The sequence below is a fragment of the Anomaloglossus baeobatrachus genome, chromosome 6, assembly GCF_048569485.1.
Source record: "Anomaloglossus baeobatrachus isolate aAnoBae1 chromosome 6, aAnoBae1.hap1, whole genome shotgun sequence".
NCBI classification, from domain to species: Eukaryota; Metazoa; Chordata; class Amphibia; order Anura; family Aromobatidae; genus Anomaloglossus; species Anomaloglossus baeobatrachus.
Window position 1 is genome coordinate 529,920,972 of NC_134358.1, and position 21,636 is coordinate 529,942,607.

The 21,636-nt window shown below is 44.5% G+C and overlaps 1 protein-coding gene across 6 annotated transcripts in view; it reads right to left on the reverse strand.

Annotated features, from left to right (window-relative positions):
- KIAA1217 (KIAA1217 ortholog) overlaps positions 1 to 21,636 on the reverse strand; it is a 979,280-nt gene that overhangs the window by 228,202 nt on the left and 729,442 nt on the right. Inside the window, exon 3 of one of the 6 annotated variants that reach the window (XM_075315558.1) lies at positions 13,047 to 13,127. The exons of 4 other annotated variants lie outside the window; for them this stretch is intronic. In XM_075315558.1, coding sequence (XP_075171673.1) covers positions 13,047 to 13,127 — 81 coding nt within the window. Of the gene's footprint in view, positions 1 to 13,046; positions 13,128 to 20,188; positions 20,228 to 21,636 lie in introns of those variants that run through there. One more of the 6 variants, XM_075315557.1, reaches the window with a different exon arrangement.

A 21,636-nucleotide genomic window follows, 5' to 3' on the forward strand; every position in this document is an offset into this window, starting at 1 on the left:
AATTTACCATAGGGGTTAAATGAATTTATGTTTAGAGACAATGGACTTTTATGGCGATGTTGAATATGTTTAGCTATTTTTTTATGTCTTTTTTTTGGCTTTTATTCATGACATCACTGCATGTCACAGCTGCCCACTCTCATGCTACTTTGTGTGAGAACCGCCATGGGCAGTGACTTGCGGTGCACTCATGACATCACTGCTTGTCACTATCCGCAGCAGGTCACACGCTACTGTGTGAGCCACATGCTGTGACTTGTGGTGACCTCAAGAGGTCACCATAGGTCACTGCCATGGTTCTCCCACAGCACAGTGTGTGAGCAAGCTGTGGCTGATGTCCCAGCCAATGGGAAATGTTCAGGGAATGTTGTGGGACCTTGATATGGATCACGGCGGATTGGGATATGGCACGGAAATAAATTAGTGAATGAGGGTGTCTCTTGTCTTTATTTCTTTATTAGTTTTTGCTTTTTATGTCTTTCGGGTTCGCTTTTGGGTAACTAAATTGGCGAACGAGGGCTGTAGTCGGCAGGTGTGTTTTAGAAATAAAATTTATTTTTCTATTGCCAACTACTGGATTAGTAATGGGGGTGTCTGCTAGATGCCCATCCATTACTAATGCCAGGGCTTGATGCTAGCTGTCAATTCACAGCTGGCATCAACCCCATATATTACCCCATTTGCCATCACACCAGGGCAATGGGATGAGCAGAGTATAGCGTCAGAATGGGCATATCTCATGGATGTGCCACTTCTGGGGCGGCTGTGGGCTGCAATTTCTAGGATGGGAAGGGCCAAATAACCTGTGTGAAGGAGATCTTAGAGGAATAGCGCAATTAAGAGTTTGGAAAAAACATGTTATTTCATAGGAAATAAAATTATTCATGTCAGTAGGACAGGTATTCTGTAATAGATAATCAATGGTCTGAATAACACAGTAATAGATCAGTTATCAGCTTCTGATTTTATACGCAGCCCTGTACAAATATGGCTGCTATACATTTTTATTCTCCCTCCCTACATTACTCCTTTATGCCCATAATTTTATATAGAATTTTTTTTTCTTCACATTTTTGAATACAGGGTTATAGAGATATTCATATGACATATGAAGTATTTGCAGCTCCACCACATGACAGACCTTAGTGACATACACATTATGGGATTTCTGATTCGCCAATCAGTATGGCATTAATAACATTCTTCTTCCTGGGGGACAATTTTCCATCTGACTCCGTCCAGACTCAAGGTCAGCGATTCTCTGTAAGTGTAAATCCAGGCCTCATATTCAAGGTGACATCTATTAATGCCGCCTTATGTAAAAGCCTCACATTTATAAACTGCCAGATTAATAAATGCTATAAATATAGATGAAAAAGTGATAGAATTCTGCAGAGGCTTCGATCCATAATACATGTCTGTGCACACAGTACAAGAGCCGGGCTCTGAAGCTCCAGTTATAATCAATGGGATTTCAGCAACAGAAGCTCCTGTACTAAAATGGTACTCTGGGGGAACACTTGAAAGGGAATAGGTCATCAGAAAATGTTTAAATTAGGCTTTTATGTTAAATGTATTTGTTTTTTTCAGTTGCTCATCCTCCTCCCAGCAGGGACGCCGACTCACCGCTGCAGCCAGCGCACACTGCCCCACCTGGCTTTCCTGCCTTTCTCCGCGTGGGTCTCCAGTTTCCTCCTCCTGGGGCCTGTGTACACTGCACAGGTCCTCTGGGAGCGCGCCTAGGGTGCCTGCGCGCAGCTGCCCTTCTCTTAAAGGGCAAGCGCACTACTTCCTGGAAGTCAAGAGGTTCATAGATGAAAACGCTGGACACTGTTCAAGCAGTAACACTGGAGGCTCCGTTAGACCATCACCAATAAAAAGGCATCAAATGCCACAGTTCACAGATGGTTAATACCTTCAGCAGCCAGGCAAAAAAAAATCAAAACAGCCACCGTGGTGCTCTTTTAAAGCAAAAACACATGCATAATGCAATGAAAAAAGATGAAAAGGCACTCACCAGTGAAGCTGTACAAAAATCCTTTATTGGAAAACGGATTACGGATCAGGGCATCAGGGGAGGGAAAAACACACAACCATGTTGGACAACGGCCGTTTCGCGCCCTCCCGTGGAAGCACCCCGAGAGGACGCGAAACGGCCGTTGTCCGACATGGTTGAGTGTTTTCCCCTCCCCTGATGCCCTGATCTGTAACCCGTTTTCCAATAAAGGATTTTTGTACAGCTTCACCAGTAAGTGCCTTTTCATCTTTTTTCATTTCAATATTTCCTGGAAGTGTCTCTCAGTCCATCCCGAAAAAAACTTTGGATTACCTTTGATTCACTATACGTTGAATTTCCTTAGACGATTCTTTGAATCCGATGAATTAATATTTCATGAGATTTGATAATTTCTAAAATTTAAAGAGAAACTGTCAGCATGTTTTTGCTTTTCAATCCGAAGACAGTATGAGGTAGGGGCTGAGACACTGATTTCAGGGATGTGTCACTTATTAGGCAATGTGTTGTTGTTTCACTGCAATTAATGTTTTAGCAGTTGGAGATTATCACTGCCTGGACTAGGTGAATCCATGAATTCTGGCACAATCCTGTCTCCAGCACTGATTAATAGCTTAGATTTAATAGACAATATATAGAGAGAGATGTGGAGTGGGTGAGGTTAGCTTTCTAAGGTCTGCTACATCTGTGATTGTGTCACAACCGTTGCAGCCAGTAATCCAAGTAACCCCATTGTTGGATTCAGGATCTCTTTTCCTACATTATGCTGCACTTAGATCAGGTAGCAAAAACCTGCTGACAGATTCCTTTTAAACAAGGAAACCTGGTTTTAATAGGCCATTTCCACTAGACACATTACATTTAAAGTGAATATCTAGCTTTTAGATTACATATTTAATTATTCTACATTGAAAGATAAATGAAAGTTGTAAATACATTAGGTTACTTGTTTTATAATTAGCCTGTGTAAAGGCCGCTTTACACGCTGCAATGTATCTTACAATGTGTCGGCGGGGTCACGTCGTAAGTGACGCACATCCGGCATCGTAAGGTACATTGTAGTGTGTGACAGGTACGTGCGATTGAACGGTAAAACATTCACCGCATACACGTCGTACCTTTCTCTAGAATTGCACGTCAGATTGTTCATCGTACCCGGGGTAGCCCACATCGCAGTGTGTGACACCCCGGGAACGATGAACAGATCTTACCTGCGTCCTGCGGCTCCCGGCCCACAATGCGGAAGGAAGGAGGTGGGCGGATGTTTACGTCCCGCTCAGCTCCGCCCCTTCGCTTCTATTGGCCGACTGCTGCGTGACGTCGATGTGACGCCGAACGTCCCTCCCACTACAGGAAGTGGATGTTCGCCGCCGACATCGAGGTCGTATGGAACAGTAAGTACATGTGACGGGGGTTACTCGTTTGTGCGGCACGTTCAACAAATTGAACGTGCTGCACATATGATGGGGCGTTGCAAATCGCATACGATATCATATGCGAAATTGCAACGTGTAAAGCAGGCTTTATTCTCTACAATTGCATGCACAAACCTACAGTCTTTATGTCATGACACGGACTTAGGGAAGGTCCGGCGTGAGGTAAAACACACAACAGACAGGGGTTTTACCAAGACAAACAAGGGGTACACCGGGGACACATTAACAACGGTGGGCCCTGATGCTAGTGAGAGGGAAGATGGACACCTCCTTCACTTACCTGCCACTTTATCCTACACTCTATGCCTGTCCCTATACAGGTTCCTCACCTGTCTCCGAGCAGGAACCTGAAGCCCTGAGAGACCATGCAGTAGGCTCTGGCTAGTGAGTGGGAAGGTAAGGATCACTAGTCCCACCGTTTCAATAAAACAACATACCAAGGGAAGGTAGGACAGGTAGGGGAGAAAACAACAATAGACTAAAGGGGGCTTTACATGCAACGACATCGCTAATGAGACAACAACATTGTACCTGCGGCCGCTGGCAATGAGAAAGGGAAGGAGGTGGGCGGGATGTTACGGCCGCTCATCTCCGCCCCTCCGCTTCTATTGGTTGGCCGCTTAGTGACGCCCCCTTAGAAAGGAGGCGGTTCACCGGCCACAGCGACGTCGCTAGGCAGGTAAGTCCGTGTGACGGAGCCTAGCGATGTTGTGCGCCACGGGCAGCATCCGTGTGACGCACAACCGACGGGGGCGGGTGCTTTCACCATTGACATCTCTAGTGATGTGGCTGCGTGTAAAGCCCCCTTATCTGCAACAACTAGGCAGCAATCAGGCATCTGTACTTAAGCCTACACTGCAACCAACAGCAAGGGCTCCAGCTGCTCTTTCCACCTCCAGGCCCAGAATCCAAATGAGATCAGAGCTGGAAGCAGAGGGTATATAAAGGAACTGGGAGTGGTCCCAAACCGGAAACACCTGACCTGGAGTCAGAAGCTGCTGGCAAGGAAAACTGACATTAACAAGACAATGAGAGACTCTAGTCCTGATCCTGTCACTAGTCACAAAATACAGAAAGATGGCCGTTACACTTTAGGCTATGTGCGCACTTACCGGATTTTGCCGCGGATTTTCCGCGGATTTGCTGCATGTTTCGCTGCAGAAAATGTTCATAACATCTCTGCAGTGAATCACCAGCAAATCCTATGGAGAAAAAAAATCCTGTGCGCACTGGGCGGAATTTGACAGCTGCATGTTTTGCTGCGGGAATCCCGCAGCAAAAACAAGTGCATGTCACTTCTTTTCCGCACATCGCTGCGGGATTTCACTCCATTGACTCCAATGTTAATCATGAAATCCCGCAGGGAATAACGCAGGCAGCAAATTCTGTGCGGTTCACTGCATTTTCCTGCGTTATTCCCTGCGGTATTTCGCGGTTTACCTCTGGTAATGTGCATCGCCTGTCTGCGGTTTTGCAGGGAAGTGATGTCATTACAGGAAGAGGAAGCCGTGCAGAGAGTAAACACATCACAGACACAGAACACATCACAGACATAGAACATAGACACAGACATATAGAACACACATAGAAAGAAAACGGAAATATAGAAAACAAAGAACGTGGGCTCCGCTGTATATTTACCTTCCAGCCGAGGTAAGCACACAGCGGCGGCCCGGTATTCTCAGGCTGGGGAGGGAGAGGGGCAGGGTTAATGTCCCCCGCCTCACTCCCCCTCCGGCAGCCGAGAATATCAGCCGCAGCTGCCCCGGCACTGTCACATGCATTATGCGGCAATACCGGCGTGTCCTCGGCTCTTCTTGCCACCGTGTAGCAGTGGCAGCAAGGTAATACAAGGGGTTAATGATGGTGGGGGACCACCGCCATTAACTCCAGGCTTGATCATGGCAGCGTCTATGTGACAGCTGACAGGATCAACCCGTAAGTAAAGTGAAAAAAACACAGAAACCGAAAAATCCTTTATTTTAAATAAAACAAACAAGCCTCGTTCACCATTTTATTAACCCCCCCGGAAACAAAGCTCCGACGTAATCCACCGCTCCGGCGTAATCCACAGGTCCTGTGCTGCTGACATCCAGCCGCGATGTGTCACAGACACAGCGCTGAATGCAGCAGACAGCAGAGGTAATTACCGGTCATTTCCCACGGCCGGTAATGTGAACTCACTGCCGACCGTGGGAAATGCAGCGATCTGTCCTCTTATCTATCTATCTATCTATCCCTCTATCTATTATCTCAGAACTAAATGACTTTTTTTTTTTTTTTTTCAATGTGCTTTATTGCATTGAATGCAATAAAGCACATCCCAACCCGCACGCGGCAAAACCGCGGCAATACCGCGAATAATACCGCGGTAAAACCGCAGCAAACCGCGGCAAACCGCATGCGGTTTTCGGGTGCGGTTTCCCGCGTTTTTTTACCGCGGGTGCGGTAATCTTTGAGAGCATGCGGAATTTTCACAAGAAAATTCCATTTCCCAGTGCGCACAAGGCCTTAGAGCTGAAATCTCCCAGCATTCCTTGCTTGTTCAGGGCCTGTACAAAATTCAATATGGTGACTTGCCTTCCAAAGCAAGTAGCTTACAAAACAATTGAATACCCACATCGGCATCCTGGCATACTTTACCATTCAACATTTGCCATTTTTACAAAATTCTAAATTATTAAACAACTTGGAAACTAAAAAGAAACGAAGATTAAAATATGAAAGGGACATGTAAATTTTGTCCTCGCTGGCTGATTGACTCAGGATCCAAATAGTAATACTAATACTTGAGCATAGATGACAACCTACTGTAGAAACCTGCAAAAGTTTTCTGGTTGCTATACACTTGTGCAATATGTATAAATTATTTTAATAAAAGTGGAAACAAGTGGTGGCTCAGTGGTTAGCACTGTATGGTGGCTCAGTGGTTAGCACTGCAGTCTTGCAGCGCTGGGGTCCTGGGTTCGAATCCCACCAAGAACAACATCTACAAGGAGTTTGTATGTTCTCCCCGTGTTTGTGTGGGTTTCCCCCAGGTACTCCTGTTTCCTCCCACACTCCGAAGACAGACTGATAGGGAATTTAGATTGTGAGCCCCAATGGGGACAGTGATGTATGTAAAGTGCTATGGAATTAATAGCACTATATAAATGAATAAATATTATTATATATTATTATATATTTGGAAGAACCTTCTTCCCTCTCAGCAAAACTTGGAAGCCAAACACCAAAAAAATTAGATCCAATCGGTGCCAATATTTTATCCAAATCACTGGCCAAAATTGGCTATCGACATAATGTCACCCAACTTACCTCTGCTCCCTATGGCAGATCCCCGGCAGTGAGTGCCATGGTCGTAGAGCCTGAATTGTAGAGGATTACACCTGGTCTGCGGTCATCCATCTTCCTTTTCTTTCGCCCCGGAGCCAAGTGCAGCATTTACATCCCCAGGGGCCTTTCCATTGGCTTTCCTGCGCTGTTTGTGAAGACTCCCTCCTATACTGTTACTCTTGATGTGCTACACATGCCAAGCAGATCACTTATTCTTTCAACACATAATGAGCTCAAGACATTAGGTTCATTGGGAAGAGCAATGTGACCTTTAACTACACGGCTCTTAATGCCAACTTGAAAGAAAATAAATGCTGAAACTGAATTATCTCCTTATTTTTCCTTTGCAAAGAATGCCAGTGGCATGCGCGGGCGGGGAGGATAGTAAAGTTCAACAGCACGAGAAAGGACATTTTTAAAGGTGCTGTGCTCTTAAAGGGAATTTGTCACCAGGTTTTTGCTACCCCATCTCAGAGCAGAATAATGTAGAGACAGAGACACTAATTCCAGCGATGTGTCACTTACTGGGCTACTTAGTGTAGTTTTGATAAAAATCATTATTTATTCGGCAGGACATTATTATTTGAGGACTCTAAATTTACGAACTGTATATAACCCCACCCCCACCACTGATTGGCAGCTTTCTGCCCATATACAGTGACTCAGAAAGCTGCCAATGGGCAGCAAGCAGCCAATCACTGGTGTGGGCAGAGTTATAGAGTTTCAAATTCTAATATCTTCTGGATCTGCAGCAGAGAAAACAGTGATTTTATCAAAATAACAGCAAACAGCTCAGTAAGGCTGCTTTCACACATCTGCTTTTTGCTGAGCGGCACAATACGGCGCTTTGCAGAAAAAACGCAACCGTTTTTTTTTGCCGCCGGTTGCGTTTTTCCACATAGACTTGTATTAGCGCCAGATTGTGCCGCATGGCCTTGCGTTGCGTCTGGTTTTTGCCGGATGCGGCATATTTAGCCCATGCAGCGGCCGGAGGGAACGTTGCCTGGCACGTTTTTGTGTGCGGCGAAAACACCGCATCGAGACGGATCCGGCGCGATTTACAATGAAAGCTTATGGACGCCGGATGCGTTTTTTTAAACTGAGCATGCTCAGTATCAAGCCGCATCCGTCAAAAAACGGACAGGCCGCATGGAAAAACGTATGCAACAGATCCGTTTTTTTCGCCGCATCCGTTGCATAGGTTTTTGAGCCGGATTGAGCCGCACTGCAAAAACCAGATGTGTGAAAGCAGCTTTAGTGACACATCGCTGGAATCAGGGTCTCTTTCCCTACAATATTCTGTTCTGAGATGGGGGAGCAAAAACCTGCTGACAAATTCCCTTTAAAAAATATCAAACTATATTGTGCATACAAAAGAAGCCTGGTCACTTCATTATGCCTTGTTCACAAAGCCGGATTCAGGATTAGCGTGTTCATCTAGAATAAAGAGCCCATAATCCTGCTATCAACCAAATAATGAACCCTACAGATTTTATATAAAGAAACATGAAAATTTGTGAGAAGAAAAGCTATGGCATGTTTAATTGGATATGATCACCCCATGAATATATATGAATATATATTACCTTTCCAAAAGGATAAATGTATGATTGCTCGAGTCCAGCTTCTTAAACCGCACAGTTCTGAGGCCCAAAGTATCCTGAGTGGTTGGAGCAGTAGTGAGCATGTGCAGTCACTTGCCCTACAGGTAGTGAATGGAGTAGAGGTCGCACATGCTCACTACCACTACTACTCCCTCTGATATTGGGAAATATGCACCATACAGGTCATAGCTTATTGGTTTCTGTCTCTCAGCACACTTAAAATAAAAATTAAAACAATGGTTACTCTTTAACAAATTTAAAGTACAGCTAAAAATGAGTAACTTTGTAATATATTTTAGCAGAGACATTTACTTATTTGCCTTCCTGAGTTCGTTCTCAAGTCATCAATTTTCAATGGAAAGAGATTGTCACAATATTGAGATAGAATTTAAAACCCCCCCAACTGTCATCACCTATGGACATGGGGAGGGGGAGCTAGAGGCAGACGCAGACATTCTCATGTAAGTTCTCCTGAAAAAACAGTAGGGTCTCCATAGAACTCTATGAGCATCAACTGTCATCTCCTATGGATGTGGGGAGGTGCTAGATGCAGACACACAGACATTCTGCTGCAAGTTCCCCTTAAACGACAGTTTGTTCTCCATACAACTTTATGAGCCCCAATTGTCATCTCCTATGGACAGGTGGGAGAAGTTAGAGGCAGACACAGAAATTCTGCTGCAAATTCTCCTGAAATGACAGTAAGTTCTCCACAGAACTCTATGGGCACCACGTGTCATCTCCTATAGACAAGGGAGAGGGAGCTGGAGGCAGACACAAACATTCTGCTGCAAGTTCTCCTAATACAAAAGTAGGTTCTCCATAGAACTCTATGGTCACCAAGTGTCATCTCCCATGGACAGGGGGGAGGAGCTAGAGGCAGACACACAGACATTCTGCTGCAAGTTCCCCTTAAACGACACTTTGTTCTCCATAGAACATTATGAGCCCCAATTGTTATCTCCTATGGACAGGGGGGAGGCGTTAGAGGCAGACACAGACATTCTGTTGCAAATTCTCCAGAAATGACATTAGGTTCTCCACAGAACTCTATGGGCACCAAGTGTCATCGTCTAAGCTGGAGGCAGACACAAACATTCTGCTGCAAGTTCTCCTAATACGGCACTAAGTTCTCCATAGAACTCTATGGGCACCAATTGTCATCTCCTATGGACAGGGGGGAGGAGCTGGAGGCCGACACACAGACATTCTGCTGAACATTTTCCTGAAATAACAGTTGGTTCTTCATAGAACTTTGGCAGCTCCAACTGCCACCTCCTATCTTAGTAATGGGAAAATCTATATCCATTGAAGACACATTTTACCTGTGAATTGAGGACTTTGAGAGTGAATGTTCAATTCAAGAGGAGAAAGGAGCACATTTCTGTGATTAACATTTCAATTACAGAAATCAGCTCCTTTCCCCTCCTAAACCGAACATTCATACTCAAAATCCTCAATGCAACAGTAATCCCTGTCCTTAGTGAATACAGATTTTCCATTAATGAGATAGGAGATGACAGTTGGTGCTCATAAACTTCTATGGAAAATCAACTGTCGTTTCAGGAGAACTTGCAGCAGAATATCCATGTCTGGCTCCAGCTCCTCCTTCTTCCCCCTCTAGAATTTTAGAAGCACCAACTCTCATCCCCTCTCAGTAATGGGGAAGTTATTCTTTATTGAATACAGATTTTCGAAACGTTATGGAGATTTCTCTGATAAAATATATGACATTTTATATAGGTATAGCAACTTAAAGTATATAAATATTATAAACCTATATGTTTCTTATTTTCATGTGTACTATTGATTTATGAAAAAAATAAAATGAAGGTTACACTTTAACACCAAAAGATGTGAGAAGTGTACTGTGTAGTATATCTTGCCCAATACAAGAGCGCTATCCCGAAACAGCATGTGCCTCAAAACATACAAAATACAAGTTGTTTACAGCTATGTCTCCTCGGGGGAAGCTCGCTGACAAATAAAATGGTCATGTATTGTGTATTATTTGGGTAGTGAATATGATTTTATGATTTGGGCTCTATAAAAATATATTACAAATGGATTATTTATGCATTGTGCAATCGTATTATTTGGCAATCCTATAATTATAATATTTGGGCGTTGAATGGTTGTACTTTTGGGGGCAATATAGATATTTTATATTTTGGCACTGTCAAATTGCATTATTTGCTCACTGTGGTAATGTAATATTTGGGCACCAATTGTATTTGGGCACTAATTGTATTTGGGCACTCTAATAATGTAATATTTGGGCACTAATTGTATTTGGGCACTGTAGTAATGTAGTAATTGAGCACTTAATTGTATTATTTGGGCACTGTAGTAATGTAATATTTGGACACTAATTGTATTTGGGCACTAATTGTATTTGGGCACTGTAGCAATGTAATATTTGGGCACTAATTGAATTTGGGCACTGTAGCAATGTAATGTTTCACCACTAAATAGTATTATTTGAGCATTGTAGTCATGTAATATTGTATTATTTATGTACCGTGCCAGTGTATTATTTGGGCACCATCCATTTCTCTTATTGTGCCCAAATATTAGTATGTGGGCACGAACTAATTATATTATTTAGGCACTGTAATATTGCATCATTTGGTCACTAATGGTATTACTTAAGTTTATAAAATCATCAGCTTTTATTCTATTATGAATTAATTATTATTCTATTCTATTGCAGGACCTGTGTGAGGTCATACCCATGTGACCAGAAGGGGCGGGGCCTCAGCCAATAGGAAAATGCTGCTTCCTGATATCAGCTTTGTTGGCTGAGGCCCCGCCCCTTCTGGTCACATGGGTATGACCTCACACAGGTCCTGCAAGAGAAAAAGTGAATCGTTTGTATAATACTTATGCTAATTGTAACAGGGGGAGGGGATAACTATGAATATATTATCTGATCCTCAGCTGCTGTCACTCAGGAAGCTGATGATCTTATAAACTTTACTTTCTTGTGTTTCAAAACCTAAACATCCGAGCTGACCACTACAGGTATGTATAGACTCAGCCTGATAGTGCCAGTATAGCACTGGCTTTAGGTTATATACGAAAATCAATCCTGGTGATTGGTTCCCTTTAAGCCCTGTAATATTGCATTATTTGGTCACTAATGGTATCACTTGGGCACTGTACTCATGGATTATTTTGGTATTATAGTATTGCATTATTTGGGCACAATAATATTATTTGGGCACTGTACGTGGGTATTTGGGTATTGTAGTATTGCATTATTTGGACACTAATCGCATTATTTGGGCACTGTTCTCGTGTATTATTTGGGCACTGTTCTCGTGTATTATTTGGGCACTGTTCTTGTGTATTATTTGGGCACTGTTCTCGTGTATTCGGGTAGTGTAGTATTGCATTATTTGGGCACTGTGCTCATATTTGGGTATTGTAGTATTGCATTATTTGGGCACTGTACTCATGTATTTGGATATTGTAGCATTGCATTATTTGGGCAATGTACTCATGTATTTGGGTATTATAGTATTACATTATTTGGGCACTGTACTCTTGTATTTGGGTATTGTAGTATTGCATTATTTGGGCAATATACTCATGTATTTGGGTTTTGTAGTATTGCATTATTTGGGCACTGTACTCATGTATTTGGGTATTGTAGCATTCATTATTTGTGGACTGTACCCGTGTATTTGGGTATTGTAGCATTGCATTATTTGTGGACTGTACCCGTGTATTTGGGTATTGTAGTATTGCATTATTTGGGCACTGTGCTCATATTTGGGTTTTGTAGTATTGCATTATTTGGGCACTGTACTCATGTATTTGGGTATTGTAGCATTCATTATTTGTGGACTGTACCCGTGTATTTGGGTATTGTAGCATTGCATTATTTGTGGACTGTACCCGTGTATTTGGGTATTGTAGTATTGCATTATTTGGGCACTGTGCTCATATATTTGAGTATTGTAGCATTGCATTATTTCGGCACTGTACTCATGTATTTCGGTATTGTAGCATTGCATTATTTGTGGCCTGTACCCGTGTATTCAGGTATTGTAGTATTGCATTACTTGGAACTAATCGCATTATTTCGGCACTGTTCTCGTGTAGTATTTGGGCACTGTGATATTGTAATATTTGGGAAATATAATTTTTATGTTGGCACAGGCTAAATGAATTATCTGGGAACTATTTAATTCTAGTATTTGAGCCCTATAGTAATGTATTATTTGGGAACTGTGATGGTGTATTATTTGGGCACTGTCATTATGTGTTATTTGTGTATGATATTGGTGTATTATTTGGGCACTATTGGATTGTACTATTTGTCTGTATGTTATTTGTACCCCATATGTAACAATGCAAACTCCGCCAGGATAAGTGGCACTGACCTAATGGAAGCTGCCATGGCAGTGGTGCGCTGTCACTCCGCTTTCCCAGAATCATCGTCTCGCCTGATATACCCCAATATAACGCCATTGCTCTTTTTTCCCCGTGTAATCCCCTTATAATGAGGAGTAATTCATGCAATCCCCCTCCCATGTTAGCAGCTGCATTCACACTGCAAACTACACACGGTTAGAAGTGAAAAATCTCAGGCCATAAAAGAAAAAAAAATAAAAAAATAAAATAAAACACAAAAAAAGGAATAATACTAACTCTCTGAGAGGATTCAATTTTCATCAAGTACCTTTGAATGTCAAGTTCTGAATGGAGCGAGGCCAGCATACACTGCACAGCCTGCGGATGGAAGACAAAAGAGAAGAAAGAGGCAATTTGTAGCAAGAAAATAAAAAGCTGTGTCCTGCTTCTTATCCCTGTCATTATCTCCGCTCACAATGGGACTAAATAAAGACAAGTAACAGACAAAAGTCAATGTGAATGACAAAAAACAGCGATGACGTGAGGTGGGGCCGAATTCAGGGACAACATTATGGTGTGTGGTAACACAATACACGCACCGGAGAATGAGCAGCGGACGCCTGTCTGTCGCACCCGCCGGTCTGCAGGTGGCATGTCGCACTTGGCGTCGGTGCATGAGACACTTACCAGAGCGCTCGTCTCACCACTTATGGTGATAATGTCACTTATCGAAACCTCTGAGTGGCATATGTGGCCCTCATCCCGTCATCTGTGTGAATGGTGCTCAACGAGACACTTGTGCAGCATCAGTAATATAGCGGAAGCCGTACCGAGGGAGCCGCATCACGCCAGGGCTCGTAATAAGAGAGAACATCAAATTAAGAAAGGATGTCTAATTAGAGATGAGCGAATCTGAGGTTCAGTGTTCAGACCAAACACAGACCCCCCCCCCAAAAAAAAAACAGCGTTCGGGTGCTTTATGTATGAACACCACTCACGTGAGCAGCGCCACACTACTCCACTACTCCCAAGAGCAGCGCCACACTACTCCACTACTCCCAAGAGCAGCGCCACACTACTCCACTACTCCCAAGAGCAGCGCCACACTACTCCCGCGAGCAGCGCTACACTACTCCCGCGAGCAGCCCCACACTACTCCCGCGAGCAGCACCACACTACTCCACTACTCCCGCGAGCAGCCCCACACTACTTCCGCGAGCAGCCCCACACTACTCCCGCGAGCAGCACCACACTACTCCACTACTCCCGCGAGCAGCCCCACACTACTTCCGCAAGCAGCCCCACACTACTCCACTACTCCCGCGAGCAGCCCCACACTACTCCCGCGAGCAGCACCACACTACTCCCGCGAGCAGCCCCACAGTACTCCCGCGAGCAGCCCCACAGTACTCCCGCGAGCAGCCCCACACTACTCCCGCGAGCAGCGCCACACTACTCCTCTAATCCTGCGAGCAGCCCCACACTACTCCCGCGAGCAGCACCACACTACTCCACTACTCCCGCGAGCAGCGCCACACTACTCCACTACTCACAAGAGCAGCACCATACTACTCCCGCGAGCAGCGCTACACTACTCACGCAGGCAGCGGTACACTACTGCACTACTCCCGAGAGCAGCGCTACACTACTCACGCGAGCAGCACTACACTACTCCTGCGAGCAGCGCCACACTACTCATAGCCCTGCTCGTGTGAGTAGTATAGTGCTGCTCGCGTGAGTAGTATAGTGCTGCGCGTGTGAGTGTAGTCCTGCTCACGTGAGTAGTGTGGCGCTGCTCGCAGGAGTAGTGTAGTGCTGCTCGCGTACTACTCCTGCGAGCAGCACTACACTACTCCTGCGAGCAGTGCCACACTACTCACGCAAGCAGCGGTACACTACTGCACTACTCCCGAGAGCAGCGCTACACTACTCACGCGAGCAGCACTACACTACTCCTGCGAGCAGCGCCACACTACTCATAGCCCTGCTCGTGTGAGTAGTATAGTGCTGCTCGCGTGAGTAGTATAGTGCTGCGCGTGTGAGTATAGTCCTGCTCACGTGAGTAGTGTGGCGCTGCTCGCAGGAGTAGTGTAGTGCTGCTCGCGTACTACTCCTGCGAGCAGCACTACACTACTCCTGCGAGCAGTGCCACACTACTCACGCAAGCAGCACTATACTACTCCTGCGAGCAGCGCTGTGCTTGGGTACACTCAGTGCTTGGCCAGGTGCAAGCCACTTGTAGTGTTTGAACGGCTCGTACTGAAGGTAACAACGTGATCGGATGTAGTGTACAACCCCCCACCAAAACCAAAAAACGGAAAAACCCTACCCACCCACTCTTGGAAGTGATCTGTTTATGTCTGGCCGCATATGGGTGGAGACCCGAATTGTCCAATTAGTGACCTCCATTTGCGTTTCGGTCAAGTCCAGGTCCCAAACCAAACTTTATCTAAAATTTGGCTGAACTAAACTTCCACAGGTCCGCTCATCTCTACTTATAATACAACCCATACCAGGGCAATTTGGAAAATATCACTAAATGGAAACAATCATCAGAAAATGAAGCGCTAGTTACATGTATTTTTTTTTTACATTTTCACAATGCTTTTTATTTTTATTTAAAAAATATTATTTAGTAATAATTAATAATTTGTATTAATTAATTAATTTTTATTTTATTATTTTTATTTTTTATTGATTTTATTTTTATTTTATTATTTTTATTTATAATAATTAATCATAATATTAGTAATCTGTAATATTCACCAGTGGCCATAGTTCTTTTGGTTTAAGTTTTCAGCAGGTTCAATATCAGCAGAGGCAGGATTGCTATGACATGTACCAGCGGAAAACTCAGGATTAGAGATGAGCGGCGCTGTTGAAGTTCGGGTTCAACGGGTTCATCTGGACTTTAGATAAAGTTCTGTTTTGGACCAGAACTTGACCTGAACTTCATTGAAAGTCACTAATTGGGTACTTTGAGTCTCCGCCCATATACAGCCAGCCATAAACACATCACTTCTGAGGGCTGGGGGTTTTTTTTCTCATTATTTTTCTCTTTCCGTTTCTGTTTGCATATGTAAAGCAACCAAACTCTGAACGCTGATTTTTTTGTAAGTACGAACACCAAACTTTACAGTTTGGGATCTCTACTCAGGATCCACCAATCACAATAGGCGATGTCACAGCTCACCTCCTCCCCCTCCCTTCACAATAACCTTTGCACACGCTCATTAGATGCTTCAATACAAATTATAGAGTCTGAGTGTGTTCATTGTGGCTAATGTACAAGTGGACTTTGTAAAAATAAATAAATAAAACAAAAATAAAACACTAAAAATCAGAAGGGCATCAAAGTCTAAAAAAAAGCCGCCATTATGAAAACTGCAAGTTTTTGGTTTTCTTGGGTGTTTTTTTTTTTTTTTTAAGTACAGATAGGGGAAGATGTAAAAAAAAAAACCAAACAAACAAAACAAAACATTTTTTTAATACATTTAACACAAAAACCTGTCAATGTCATTTTCTGATTGAGGCTTCCCTTTTGCATAAAAGAGCACATATTTAAAAAATGTTTCACTTATCCTGGTTTTTTTCCCCTGACAGATGTTCTATTAAATTTAGCATTATTTTTCATTTGTTCCCACAGTCCTTCGTCCCCAATACATGACCCTGTCTTCCTTGAAACTAAGTCTATTCCTTTTATCCAAATAGGTGTGGCCCTCATCAATTTTCTATGGATGTTTTCTTGAGGGCTACGCCCAGTTGGATAACAAGGCTAACAAGACTAGATTTAACAACAGGGATAAAAAGGATCCACATCTGAGAAACTGGGAGACGCAGAAACAAAAAGAAAAATATAGGTTCAGGAGATCTGAGGCATTTACACCGGGTAAAAATAAATAAATAAGAAAAATAAATATATATATGTGTGTGTGTATATATATATAGTCTTAAGACGTCCATAGATGTTCCAGAGAGCTGATTACTGAAACATTTTGCCTGCTAGGGTTGCACCATAATACTAAAAAAACAAATTGGCGACAATTAACTGATTGACGACTGTCGGGGAATATGACCAGAGTTGAGCTTCTATTGTTTTTACTTTCCAAGCGCTGTCAACAAAATCCAGTATTGCAAAATGACTTCTCCAAAAAACATCTATATTTTGAGATGGCGTACCGTCAACAAAAACATGGTCTAACCCTAGTTTTTAAGCCGTATGAAGTGAATTTCCACCCTCATAATGCCATTTTAATTTGATCATTCTGCACTCTTTTGCTGATACACTGCTCCAAATCCCCAGTATAGACAGTACAAGCAACCACCACTAGAGGGCGGTAAAGAGCACGGAATGTTTTGCACTTAGAATCTTTGCAAAGTATTTACAGGTAAAGGTCAATTCTAGGCCGGACATTTAAAGAGGTTATTTAACTAATTAGTATTAATCATCTTGTCCTGTCTTCCTTGTGGAGCATCACGTTATCCTCCAGCCCTAAGTGACTCTTGCTGTTCATTTGCGCATCGGTTAACCATGGTAAACCTGGAGTGTTTGCTGATGTCACTTTTTCTGGCCTTATTCTGGTAGTTGGCGTCCACATTGCTGCCATGGATGCTTCGCTGTGCATTTTTATGCTTGACTTGGAGCGTGTGACACACCAAGCTCTGCTACAATAGTTTACAACTCTACTATATCATGGCAAGTTCTGATGATGGATCTTTTTACAAACCCAGCTCTGCTACAACATTAAGTAACTTTACTATACTGTTAGTTAGAGCTTATGAAAAACTCAGTTATGCTATAATGTGGAGTCAACTCTGCACTGCAGCTCACTGCCAGCTCTGCATTAGACTTTGTGACAAACTTAACTCTGCTACATTGCCGAGACAGCTCTGCTACACTGCCAAGTCAGCTCTGCTACATTTCCGAGTCAGCTCTGCTACATTGCCGAGTCAGCTCTGCTACATTGCCGAGTCAGCTCTGCTACATTGCCGAGTCAGCTCTGCTACATTGCCGAGTCAGCGCTGCTACACTGCTGAGTCAATTCTGCTACACTGCCGAGTCAGCGCTGCTACACTGCCGAATCAGCGCTGCTACACTGCCGAGTCAGCGCTGCTACACTGCCGAGTCAGCGCTGCTACACTGCCGAGTCAGCGCTGCTACACTGCCGAGTCAGCGCTGTTACATTGCCGAGTCAGTGCTCCTACATTGCCGAGTCAGCGCTGCTACATTGCCGAGTCAGCGCTGCTACATTGCCGAGTCAGCGCTGCTACATTGCCGAGTCAGCTATGCTACATTGCAGAGTCAGCTGTGCTACATTGCAGAGTCAGCTCTGCTAAATTGCCGAGTCAGCGCTGCTACATTGCAGAGTCAGCTCTGCTACATTGCCAAGTCAGCTCTGCTACACTGCAGAGTCAGCTGTGGTACATTGCAGAGTCAGCTCTGCTACACTGCAGAGTCAGCTGTGGTACATTGCAGAGTCAGCTCTGCTACATTGGTGTGCTACTCCGTTCTATTTTTCCGAGTTCTCATCACTGAGTCTACTCTGCTTCATCAAATCTTGTGCTTCCATGTGCTCCGTCTTTAGCCGTTCTGCCATAACACCTTCCTTTGCTCCCTTCTGTTGCTCCCTTCTGTACCAACGTCATCTGTCTGTGCTGCATGACAAGTGATCCGGACCAAGGGCTTCAAGCATCCACCTCCGCCAGTGAGACATAATAAGACAGGTGATAAGTGTAGGATCAGAGGGGAGCCACCACTTGTCTAGTGTATTAAGTGGTCAGTAGTGCGCATGTATGACCACCAATTCATTTTATAGTCCTACAGAACTGGTAGTGCCCTGCGCTGACCACAGATCCCAGAGACTGTGCATAAAGTGGTGGACCACCTGGTGACTTTAATACCCCTGCCCTTATAATCATGGGTTTGCAAGTGGTTTAACTCCCCTATGATCATATGTGGCACCCTTGAATACATCAGGGTGCCACAGGGAACTGCATCTTTACCCAGGGTGCAGGGCCTACCCCCCATAGTTCCAGGTACCCAAGAAACCGGTGTCACTCCCATCTGCACCTCAAAACGCAATCACCTCACATCAGACACTGTCAGACACACCAGTGGGTTGGTCTAGCTGGAAAAGGGCCACCCACCTAGGGGTCAAGCAGACTGTAAGAGAGAGACAGAAGAGAGAAGAAGTAGGCTCCAGAGAGTGAGGAGCTGGGAGAGGTAGCCCCTGGGGAGCTAGGGAAACTGATTGCGTCGCAAGCTGTGACTCGGGTCCAGAGGAGTCGGGGACCAGTTGCAGGGACATTGGACAGGGGTGTGAAGGACGTAGTCTTGGAGGAACTGTCTACACCAGAAGGGCCCAACAGAACTGACTGGTACCAAGCTCGACGGGGTACAGGATCCTAGGTCAGGAGTCGATTCAACGTCCTGACAATTCACCTGAAAAGGGAGGGGATCTTCAAGGACTTCCATACACGCTCAGAGACTGAGGGCATCAGCACAACGAGGGGGACAGGGTTCTTCCAGACACAGCCACCCACTGAGGTCCAAAGTGCCAGCCCTTAGGAGCACGGCTACACTACACATAGTGAGCAGGGCCCCCAACAGCTTCAAGCCACGGGGACCATCAACGAACAACAAATTGTGCACGGAGGCAGGCTTCGAATCACTAAGTGACACTGATGGGACTGGGTACTTGGACGGGCTCCCGGAAGCGGCAGCTGTACACAGAGACTTTGGTTTACCTACAGTGTGTGTGTCTCCTTTCTCCACCTTATCCAACACCACGACTACCCACAGTGAGTACCCTGGTCCCTGCACCCTGTCCTCCCAAATCTACCAACCCCTGAGCCTGGGACCTTCCCTACCTGCGGAGGGACTGACACCTTGCTGCTTCACACCATCTGCCCCGGTCCTCTCTCCAGAAGCGGCAGTACTCCCATTACCGCAACCCGCAGGTGGCGTCACAAACTTTTCCCCTGTAAATAACCCCTTTTACGGATCAGAGTGTCCGCCAAGCCAGGTCCGGACCCCTCGAGCCATGACGATCCCAGATCAGAGCAGCCCGACCAACACATACATTTAGCACCAAAGTCAGACTGTGGCAGCAGGAGTCCACCGGACCGGTAACTGACTCCTGGAGACCCACTGATCAACTACATGCATATATTACAGTCACAAATGTTACCCGTGCTACTATATAATAATATACTGGTAGTTGTAAAATGAATGATGAGATGCTTCCTGCATCTCTACATAGTGAAACAAATGTTTTGTGAAAGCTACTGATCATATTTGGGGGGTAAGTGACATATTACTGCAAGGGGGGCCCACCAGAGGATTCTCCGCTTCTCCAGTGGGCCAGTCCGAGCCCGTTTAGCACACACGTATATCACACATATAGACTGTACCACTTTGCTTAGCACTTGCTCCTTACCCTGCTGGTTATTCCAATTTCACAGCACATCCTTCAGTTTAGTGCCAAATAAGCAAGGGAAATACCAGACGGCTATTTATCAGGGGAAGAAGCCACATGCAACATGGAATATGAGAACGACTTGGAGGGGGGGAGACGGAAGAAGGATGCGAGGAAGGGAAACTTCTCCATCAAGTGTACAGAGAGGAAGGAATCCTGCGCCTGATAAGTGGTGGCAGATCCATTGCCCCGCACCCCGCACCCCCGCACCCCGCACCCCCGCACCCCGCCCCGTGGGAAAGGAAAGGTGAAACTTGGAATGGAAATTAGGTGCATATCAATTTTAGCTGCAAGCAAAATCACTAATGTAAAAGCCTAGAGACAAAGCTGCGTGTATTACCAATGTCACCCGGATATTCCATATCACTGTGTCTTCAAATGCAAAAGGACAACTTGTTATGTACCAAGCTGAAAATGTATAAAACGCCACTATGCACAAGTATCCTACAGCACAGGCTCTACTATCTAGAGTGGACCCTCTTAAGGAGTCCAGTATGTATGATTAATACTGACCTATCACAAGTGTTCACAATATAGATGGCAAACATTATCAAATAGGTCTTTTAGACCTGGTGAGACTGATATACTTACCGTGAAAGTGAAAATCTATGTCTAAATGGCTGTATAATCCTTTATGGACTCAATTTCCACCCACCTCGCCTGATTGACAGCTCCTCAGTGTTCCCCCTCCTTGCTGAAATCTCCTACTCCTCACTACTGGGTGGGTGCGCTTTTATTAAATACACTTGGACTCGTGAGTTCTTGCAGTCCTTAGCTGGACTTAAAACTTGCTCATTTTAATAAGATTATGCAAATTGTCTCTCCAGTAAAGGAGACAAACTCTAGCACAGCGCCACCTATTGGAGGTAGCGATCCTAAAAGTCAGAAGTGGATTTTTAACAATCCTTTGCAATATGACTCAGGATATATAAGCCAGATCAGAATCCCAATTTGCAGACACGGTGTTTCGGGGTGCTTGCCCCTCGTCAGTGCAAAGTATGAGATCTGATCTGGCTCATGAGAAGCTATGTGGGGGGACCACGGGGGAACACTATTCTCCTTAAGGAGACTTTGCAGTCATTCTAAATGGCTTTTCAAAGTAAGTACACCAGGCTCATCAGGTCTGAGAGACCTATTTAATTTTTGTATATTATGAAATTTGACGTTAGATCCATTTTAAAAGGGTGCCTCCAGCCATAGTATATTTCATATTCTAGCCTAGTGTCCTCAATGTTTTAGAAAAGGATCCCAAAATCCTTAAAGGGGTTGCCCACTGCTGAACAGTTCCCCCTGCTTAATGCTTAAGTCAATAGTAAAATAAATAACCATATACTCACCTCCTAGAAGATTGAGCCGCTTAAGTGATTTCAGCATTCTGGACAGATCACGGAACATTGTCATGTCACATG